This window comes from Pseudorca crassidens, chromosome 12 (assembly GCF_039906515.1).
Source record: "Pseudorca crassidens isolate mPseCra1 chromosome 12, mPseCra1.hap1, whole genome shotgun sequence".
NCBI classification, from domain to species: Eukaryota; Metazoa; Chordata; class Mammalia; order Artiodactyla; family Delphinidae; genus Pseudorca; species Pseudorca crassidens.
In genome coordinates, this window is record NC_090307.1 from 63,697,238 (window position 1) to 63,706,158 (window position 8,921).

Genomic DNA, 8,921 nt, shown 5'->3' on the forward strand with positions numbered 1-8,921 from the left:
GTACACACTACAGCAAGCTTGCCACCAAAAATTTCGTTTCCAGCCATCACCTCACAGTCGATCCCCTTCACCCATTTCCCCCTCCCCCTGCCTCTCCCCCTCTGGTAACCACTACTCAGTTCTCTGTATCTATGTGTTTGTTTTTATTTGGTTTGGCTTGTTCATTTATTTGGGGGTTTTGTTTGTTTTTTTATAGTCCACGCATGAATGAAATCATACTGTATTTTCTTTCACCATCTGCCTTACTTCACTTAGCATAATACCCTCAAGGTCCATCCGTGTTGTCACAAATGGCAAGATTTCCTTCTTTGTGTGGTTGAGTAATATTCCTTTGTGTGTGTGTGTATATATAATCTTCTTTATCCATTCATCTGTCGATGGACACTTAAGGTGGTTTCCATATCTCAGCTATTGTAAGTAATACTGCTATGAACATTAGGGTGCAGATATTTTCTGGAATTAGTGTTTTTATTTTCTTTGGATAAATACCCAGGAGTGGAATTGCCGGTCCATAAGTAGTTGTTCTGTTTTTAATTTTTTGAGGAGTATCCATACTGTTTTCCACAGTGGCTGCACCAATTTACATTCCCATCAACAGTGTACAAGGGCTCCCTTTTCTCCACATCCTCACCAACACTTGTTATTTCTTGCCTTTGATAACAGCCATCCTAACAGGTGTGAGGTGGTATCTCATTGTGGTTTTTGTTTGCATTTCTCTGATGGTTAGCAGTGGTGAGCATCTTTTCATGTGCCTGTTGGCCACCTGTATGTCTTCTTTGGAAAAATGTCTCTTTGGCACTTCTGCCCATTTTTAAATCATGTTGTTTGTTTTTTTGTTATTGAGTCATGTGAGTTCTTTATATAGTGTGGATATTAACCCCTTATCAGATATATGATTTACAATTACCTTCTCCCATTTGGCATGTTGTCTTCTTGTTTTGTTGCTGGTTTCCTTTGCTGTGCAGAATCTTTTTAGCTTGATGCAGTCCCACTTGTTTATTTTTGCTTTTGTTTCCCTTGCCCGAGGAGACATATCTAGAAAGATACTGCTAGGACGAATGTCAAGGAGCATACTGCCTACGTTTTCTTCTAGGAATTCTGTGGTTTCAGGTCTTGCGTTCAAGTCTTTAATCCATTTTGAGTTTGATTTTTATGTAGGGTGTGAGGTAATGGTCCAGTGTGATTATTTTCCATGTAGCTGTCCAGCTTCCCCAACACCAGTTATGGAAGAGGCTATCCTTTCTCCACCGTATGTTCTTTGCTCCTTTGTCATACATCAGTTGTCCGTATGTGTGTGGGTTTGTTTCTGGGCTCTCAATTCTGTTCCGTGGAATTGGCTTCTTAGAAGAGGTTGGGTTCAATCTGAGGCTTCAAAGAAAAAAAAGTGGGGATTACACAAAGGTCTGAAAAGCGAAAACTACGTGGGGATTTGACTGGAGTGGAGGGTTTGACATCAAGAAGAACAAGGAAGAGATGGGACGCATTGCAAAGGGCTCGGAGGCCAGATTCAGGGTTGACTGAGGGCGGGAACAGGATGTGAGTCATCAGGTGTGCCATCCAGGTGACGGGAGAGGACAGGCCAGGGCAGGGGAGGAAAAGGCATGATGCTTCTGAGACATCCAAGGGCACGTGGGTCACTCATCCACCCCGGCTCTGGCTCAGCCGCAATCCCGATGCCCAGGCTCTGGTCCGAGGACCACCTCTGACGTGGCCTGGATCTCAGCCCTGCTGCACATTAGATCAGGCTGATGCTCTGTCACTACTGCTAACGTTTTCCTCCAGTATTTTTTACATCAAATTTTTTACATCATCATGAAGTGAATTTCAGTAAGACACTGAGAAAAGGGTTTTTACTTGTGTCGATTTTAAAAGTGCACGTGAGAGTTGCGAGTTGTTTTATTTGGGGCAAAATGAGGACTACAGCCCGGGAGACAGCATCCCAGATAGCTCTGAGAAACTGCTCCAAAGAGGCAGCGGGGGAAGGTCAGTATATATGTGATTTTGGTGAAGGGGGAGTACATGCAACTGAGCACATACTATTTTGCAGAAGGTTTCTGCTAGTCACGAGGAGCAGTCGTCACCATGAAGGATTTTAGTGCTTTTCTAGATATGAACAGATAGAAGAATTGGGCTCATAAAATCAGCTTCTGAAAACATCCAACTCTCTGAAGACCTGTTCTGCCAGTTTTTCCTGGAGCACAGAGTGCCTTGTTTTTGCTGTCCACCTGAAGTCCTTTCAGGGGGTGTTGACAGTCAGCAGCTGCAGCAGCACAAGAGTTAATCCTTGTAGAGGTAGATGGCAAGGGCCAATGGAAAATGCCAGTTTGTAGTTGACACTTGGCTTGACACAGCTCCGACTTGCTGCATTTTTCATAAAAGAAATCATTTTAAGTACATTTTAATTAAACGTCGTTGGTGCCTTTCCTGAGATCCAGTTGTTCAAAGGCACTTAACAGGATAGCTTCATCTTTTCACCATCCCCCCCTCAACCCCCGCCCCCGGCCCACAAGAACCCAAGTTACTGGGGTGGCAGACAGATGAGAAATGAAGAGTGAATTGCTGTTTCGTGCCCATGTCGAGCAGAAGGGGATCCCAGTGGCCAAAATAAAAACACTTCTGTAAACACAAATATCCTCAGCTGTAGCAGGAAACAGTGAAGAGAAATCAAAGTAAATTGCCTTTTAACTGCTTTTCTTAAAGTGACCATAAGGGTGGGGGTGGGGTGACATTTCTTTTTAATATTTATTTATTTACTTACTTATTTGGCTGCACCGGGTCTTACTTGCGGCATGTGGGCTCTAGTTCCCCAACCAGGGATCGAACCCAGGCCCCTGCATTGGGAGCACGGAGTCTTAACCACTGGACCACCGGCGAAGTCCGGGGGGTGACTTTCTATAATTGTATTTTGTTATTGTCCTGCGACTCTTTATCTAGTGGGAGTGAATGGTCTACAAGTGGAATTCTTAGATCTTGTTAATTTTATGGCATAACAGGCAGTGGTATATTTAGGGACGAAACCTTTTAAATTTTAGTCATACAAAATTCTGTGCATGATTTGGAAGATTCTTTTACAACTCCTCTCTCTATATATTATCTTAAGAGCCCCAGTTTGAAGAAGTCCTACTACAACGTGTGGGAAATACACCAACTGAACCAAAGATTAAGTCAAAAGTCTGGCAGAAATCAACTGCTAGCCTTTACTCCTTAGAGAGGCTCTCAAATGTCCAGGGAAACATTCACATCCGGGGAATTTTCACATTTTACTTCCATTGCACAAACTTGAAATCCATGAATTCAGAGGACTATTCACCATCAGTAACAATTCAGAAGATGCTCTGGGAAATGTTCACTGATGCCGGTCAGGTCTCAGGTGGTTAAGTACCAGAGCTGGAAGGAACCCTGGACACTCACCCCGGGCTCAGGGGTGGGGACAGATGGTATATCTTTCCTTAGTCGCGGTTAGGAAGTGGTCAGGAAGGTACTCCCACGTGTCCTCGGGAAGGCGGTCTCTGATCTTTCAACAACTTCTGATGTCTTTTTTGTTAACCACACGTCATTGTTTCTACTTAACCCGTTATTACCATCTGAATAGATTCACCCACCCCCTCCACCCTGTCTGCATCGTGTTTGAAATCGGGCGCCTCCTACCCTCTAACCAGGGCTGAAGGCTTCATATTTGGTTTGATTTTCAGTTCCTTCCAGCCCTTTCGATCGGAGATGATCTGTATCTGTATCACCTTCTCATATTAGATGTCCCTGCCGAGAGGACAGACCACTTCTGCTTCAACTTATTACATCCATACACAGGGAAGGGGGGTGGCTCATCTCCCCACCGAAGCCCCCAGGTTTCTGGGCTATAGTCTAGAGTCCCTCCCCACCTCGGCAGACACCCCTCCCCCTTCATCACAGACTCAAGTCTTCTTGCCCCTTTCCTGTCCTGCTAGATGGTCGGGATGGACTTTGAGGTGCCCTCCACTCCACCAAATGCAAGGCCGGCAAGGACTGGGCCAGAGTGCACTGTGGTTTTCAAACCAGACTCAGCTCTCAGGGGTCCCCTCCTGTGGCTCCTCCGGGGTCTTCTGCACTCCCACCTCCTCCTGTGAGCAGCTCAAGGGCCTGCAGTGCTGGCTGGGGAGGGGGACTGCGTGGAGGTGGGGAGGTGCTCCCCCCTCTGTGCAGAAGCTCACAGGCACACAGGCTGGGAGAAAGGCCCACCATGACTTTACTCCAGATACGGAACAGTGGACCCCGAGCTGTCCAGGCAGGGACTCCGGCCGAGTCTCCCTGATCCAGGTCACATCCACTCTCCCCAGGGCTGGAGCCCCACCTCAGCCACAGGGACCCCCCACCAGGAGAGCCCCACTGGGGCACTCAGAGCCCCGCCCGCTCATCACACACTCTGCTGCCCCCACACCTCGAGAAGTGGTCCTTTGCTCACTGGTTAACCAGCGCTGTGTCTTCCTGTGTCGGTTGCAGGCTGGGCCTCACAGCCCCCTGCTCACTTCATCCCACAAATATGCAGGGGCTGGGCTGCCCCACAGGCGCTGGGGAAACCCGGCCAACAAGCCAGATCTGCCCTGTGGGTCCCACATTTGGAGGGAGAGACAGACAATAAACAGAAAGACAAATACATGTCAAACCTGTCAAGGGAGGGCAGAGGCCTGGACCCCCACTCCCCCACCGTGACGGATCAGGACCCTCAGGACTCTGACCTGCTGGGGAGACATGTGTCCAGGAAGAACGCAGGAAGCTGCTGGCCCGTGGCTGCCCCGTCCCCCTGGGCTCGTGCAGGCCCTGCACACCTGCCCCCCAGCCCAGAGGCGTCCCCAGAGCAGTCCCAAGCACGTCTGGCTTTCTTTTCAGCTTCCTGGAGAGAATTGACAGCGTCAGCCTGGTGGACTACACGCCCACAGACCAGGTAGGTGGGGTTGGGCCGCGACCACCGCCCGAACCGGGGGACACTGTACCCTCGGGGCCCAGCCATGCCCCTCCAGGAGGCTCCCTGCGCCCCCCACCCCCGAGGTCTGAGCTCCTGGTCGTCCCCTGGAGTCCATCCCTCTACGAGGCCGACCCTGGGAGCTCAGTTACCCTGGCCTTGAGCCTGCCCCTCGAGTCTGTCCTCACACTTCTCATCGGGCTCACAGGGGCCACCGCCCTCCACTTCCAGAGTCACTGCGGTGGCCAGTTTACATCCTAATGGATCTGGTGACCAGGAAAGAAACCCTGACACCTGACAGGCCAGCAGAGGTGTCAGCCTTGTGAAACTGTACGGCTTTCTCATCATCTTTTACCTTAGAGACTAGAACTGTGAGAGGAGAGAGAGTGAGTCTGATCCGGAGCGGCAGCTGGCGGGACGGGCGCCTCTCCCCAGACACTGGCGGGCTGTTGGGGACATGGTGTCAGTCGGGAACACTCAGGAGTGATTAAAAGAAGCTTCTGAAGGAAATAAAAGCAGAGCCATCAAGTCTCCAAGACCAAACCAGTACATTAACTGTGACTTTCTCCGGGGAGCGAGACCAAGAAAGAGCATTTGTCTCTTGGTCTCTTAAGTCCTGTTTCTTTTCCGATGGAGAGAATTGCTGTTTGGGACACTCGCAGCCTGTGGCTGCCCCGGGCTGTCCTCCTGAGGACAGGGGTCACTTGTTTGCTTCTCTCTTCTCTGCCCCCAGGACCTCCTCAGGTGCAGAGTTCTGACGTCAGGGATTTTCGAGACACGATTCCAAGTGGACAAGGTCAACTTCCAGTAAGCGTGTGGACAGGACCCTCCCGCGGGGCCCCCAGGCCTGGGGTCGGGGAAGCGGCCTGGATACCGGGCGACCCCGGGCCTGCAGTGCTGCAAACCCGTGTGCGCGCCCGCAAGCCCAGGTGTCGGTGCAGGGAAGGGAGGCACTCGAGCCCGGTGGCCTCAGTCAGGTGCAGAGGAGGAGGACGCAGGCAAGGGGCTGCCCAGGGGGAAAGGGAGCCAAGCAGCCACTGATCACAGGGCTAAGGGCCGGGATCAGAGAAATACCGGGGTGTGGACACCCATCTGGGCCCGACTGGGGAGGCCCCGCTGGGCCCGTCTGCAAGGTCACCTGGGGAGCAGAGCCACGGGCCAGGGGGAGGGAGAGAGCAAAGGACGGATGTCCTCCCGCCCCCGGCTAACGGCACCCCCCAACCCATGTTCTCCCCCAGCATGTTTGACGTCGGAGGCCAGAGGGACGAGAGAAGAAAATGGATCCAGTGCTTCAACGGTGATTTCTCCCTCTCTCAAGAAAATGGGGACAAACCCACATTCCCTCCTGCTGCTGTGTTTCAGTAGCTTTCAATCCACTCACCTATCAAGTGTCTTAGTCCCATGAATATGGAAGTTAAGCATCCTGGGGTCACACTGTCTCTGCTAGTTTGGGGGCCCCGGGTCAATTCTGCGATCACAAGGGAGCTCTCCCCGGACATGGGTGGCTGTAACTGCTCTAAATAACCAAGGTGCCTCCCCCACTCCTCCCACCCAGACGTCACCGCCATCATCTACGTGGCCGCCTGCAGCAGCTACAACATGGTGATCCGGGAAGATAACAATACCAACCGCCTGCGGGAGTCCCTGGACCTTTTCGAGAGCATCTGGAACAACAGGTGACAAGACAGTAAACTCGGTCTCCCGCTGCGTTTAAAATGCCTCTCGGCTTGCTTTCATCTTTGTTCTCTGATGGAGTCCTTCCTTGTGATAAATCTTCTAAAACCTTAAGACGCTTCTTTCAGTCCATTTAATGTAGAGACTTACTTAAGATGGGGGTGTGAAGCTGATGGGACTTTGTCACGAAAATCCAGAACTCTGATTTGGAAGCCTAAGGTTATATACGGTTCAAAATTGGTTTCGTTTGGTTTTTAAAATGCAAAAAGCGCCCATTTAAAACATCCGCTCATGACTTGATGACCCCTGAGCCCCTCCCTCGACTTGTCAGCGAAGTGACAGGTCCCCACCCAGACCCTCAACACCCAGCTCCTCGCCCAAGAGCCGCAGATGCCCTGCGTGACCATCTATTCTGTGTCTGTTGTTGTGAGAGCTTTAACTTCTCCCGCTTTTCTGACCCTTTACTAGTAAATTACACCACACAAATCCGAGTGTATTTATTCCTGACGTGAACCTTGGCTTTGGCGCCAGTACAGCCCTGTGGAGCTGAATCCTCCTCCTGAGAGTTTATCCTCATGAGGGAGTCTTGTGTGCAGACGGAGTGGGGGCTGAGGTTCCGGGGCACCAAATAATCCCAAGCCCGGCGCCTCGTCCGGAGGGCAGCACGTTGTCCTCTCCATGGATAATGCCTGCGACAGAGGTGCCTGCTCAGGCAGTGCACCCACACCTGTGTGTGTTTCCTGCTCCTTTCCAGGTGGTTACGGACCATTTCCATCATCTTGTTCTTGAACAAACAGGATATGCTGGCAGAAAAAGTGTTGGCAGGGAAATCAAAGATTGAAGACTATTTCCCAGAGTACGCAAATTATACTGTTCCTGAAGACGGTAAGATTCCAAAATAAGTATCTTGTGATTAAGGGAAAGAATTGTTCTTTCCATAGCCCTGTAACTGTAATTCCTACGGTTCTGATGAATCTAGGAAACTCAGTTAATTTAGATCAATCTTCTTGACTCCTGCCCCACCCTTAGCTTCTAGAGTATTAAAATGTCCTTAGGGTCCCATTTGTAAAATTTTCAGAGTTCAGCTTGGTCCACGCTGAGCAGGAGGAGGAAGGGCAGCTTGACGTGAATGCGGGGTTTGCAGGGAAGCTCTGCCTCCCGGGGCCCCGTGTCGGTCGGTCCGCCTGGACCTGCCTGCTGACCCCGCACAGTGACTGACCGGGAAGTCGCTGTCTGAGTCACTCCGGCCAGGCCCGCAGGGACGGGGCAGCAGTGACTTCTGTCCCGAGCTGCCCGCTGCCGACCACCGTGTTGAGGCCTCTGTCCCCAGCGATGACTTTGGCCACAGCATGGTGACTTCATCGGGTGACCAGCCGTCCCGGGAGGCTGTGAGGCTCCTGGGATGTGGGAATTTCAGTGCTGAAGCCGGGAAGGTCCCGTCTGGCAAACCTGGAGGAGTCGGGACCCATTTCCAGTGGCTGCTCTTGGGTTTTGAGCTTCCTGGGCCACCAGAGTCTCCAAGGAGGGATTTGCTTATGGCAAAATAACCCCACTCCTCAAGGTTTAATCCCAAACTGGATAAAGCAGGATGAAGGGGGCTCTCCCAGAAACTTCAGTTAGAAGTTAAGAAACCTATCGCGGTCTTTGCACCAACCTCAGCCAGCTGGCGGGGTGCTTCCTGGGCCCGGGTAGTAGCCGCCGTCTGGGAGCACCCCAGCCCCCATGCCACCCACCCCGCAGCAGCCGGGCCTGCTCTGACCTTTCCTGGGAACCAGCCCCTCGCTCCCCTTACCCTGTCTGGTCAGCATTTTTCCTGGGAAGTCTCAGGATGAGCTGGCAGCCCTCCCTGCAGGACGGTTCACCAGGTGCAGGCGACTGGGGGCCGGCTCACCAGTCAGTGAGACGCTTCATCTGACTTGAGTAGAAGCTGTTCACCCGGCACCAAACAAAAACCACTGTTGAAGTCAAAGTGACCTGGGAGGAGGAAAGGGACGAAGGTCACGTTTCAGTCTTTGGCTGCATGGCCCGTGTGCTTCCGTGCTCTGTGTGCACAGCCTCCATCCAGCTGTATCTGTGTGTCATGTCATTTAAATAAAATTCCCTTTGATTTTCTACAGCGACACCAGATGCGGGAGAAGATCCCAAAGTCACAAGAGCTAAGTTCTTCATCCGGGATCTGTTCTTGGTGAGCATTTTCCTTGCCCTTTGCTGTCCTGCCACCTTAGGGTGACCCCGCTCTTTGCACTTAGTCTCTCACGAGCTTATTTAATCTCCCCCAAACAATGAGGGATGGGAAGGTGTCGTTCCTCAT

At 51.5% G+C, this 8,921-nt stretch overlaps 1 protein-coding gene across 2 annotated transcripts in view; it reads left to right on the forward strand.

The window, feature by feature from the left end:
• GNAL (G protein subunit alpha L) overlaps positions 1-8,921 on the forward strand; it is a 93,873-nt gene that overhangs the window by 80,894 nt on the left and 4,058 nt on the right. For both annotated transcript variants that reach the window (XM_067699728.1, XM_067699729.1), the window contains 6 exons: positions 4,864-4,918; positions 5,670-5,743; positions 6,175-6,233; positions 6,492-6,612; positions 7,365-7,495; positions 8,728-8,795. In XM_067699728.1, coding sequence (XP_067555829.1) covers positions 4,864-4,918; positions 5,670-5,743; positions 6,175-6,233; positions 6,492-6,612; positions 7,365-7,495; positions 8,728-8,795 — 508 coding nt within the window. The remainder of the gene's footprint in view (positions 1-4,863; positions 4,919-5,669; positions 5,744-6,174; positions 6,234-6,491; positions 6,613-7,364; positions 7,496-8,727; positions 8,796-8,921) is intronic.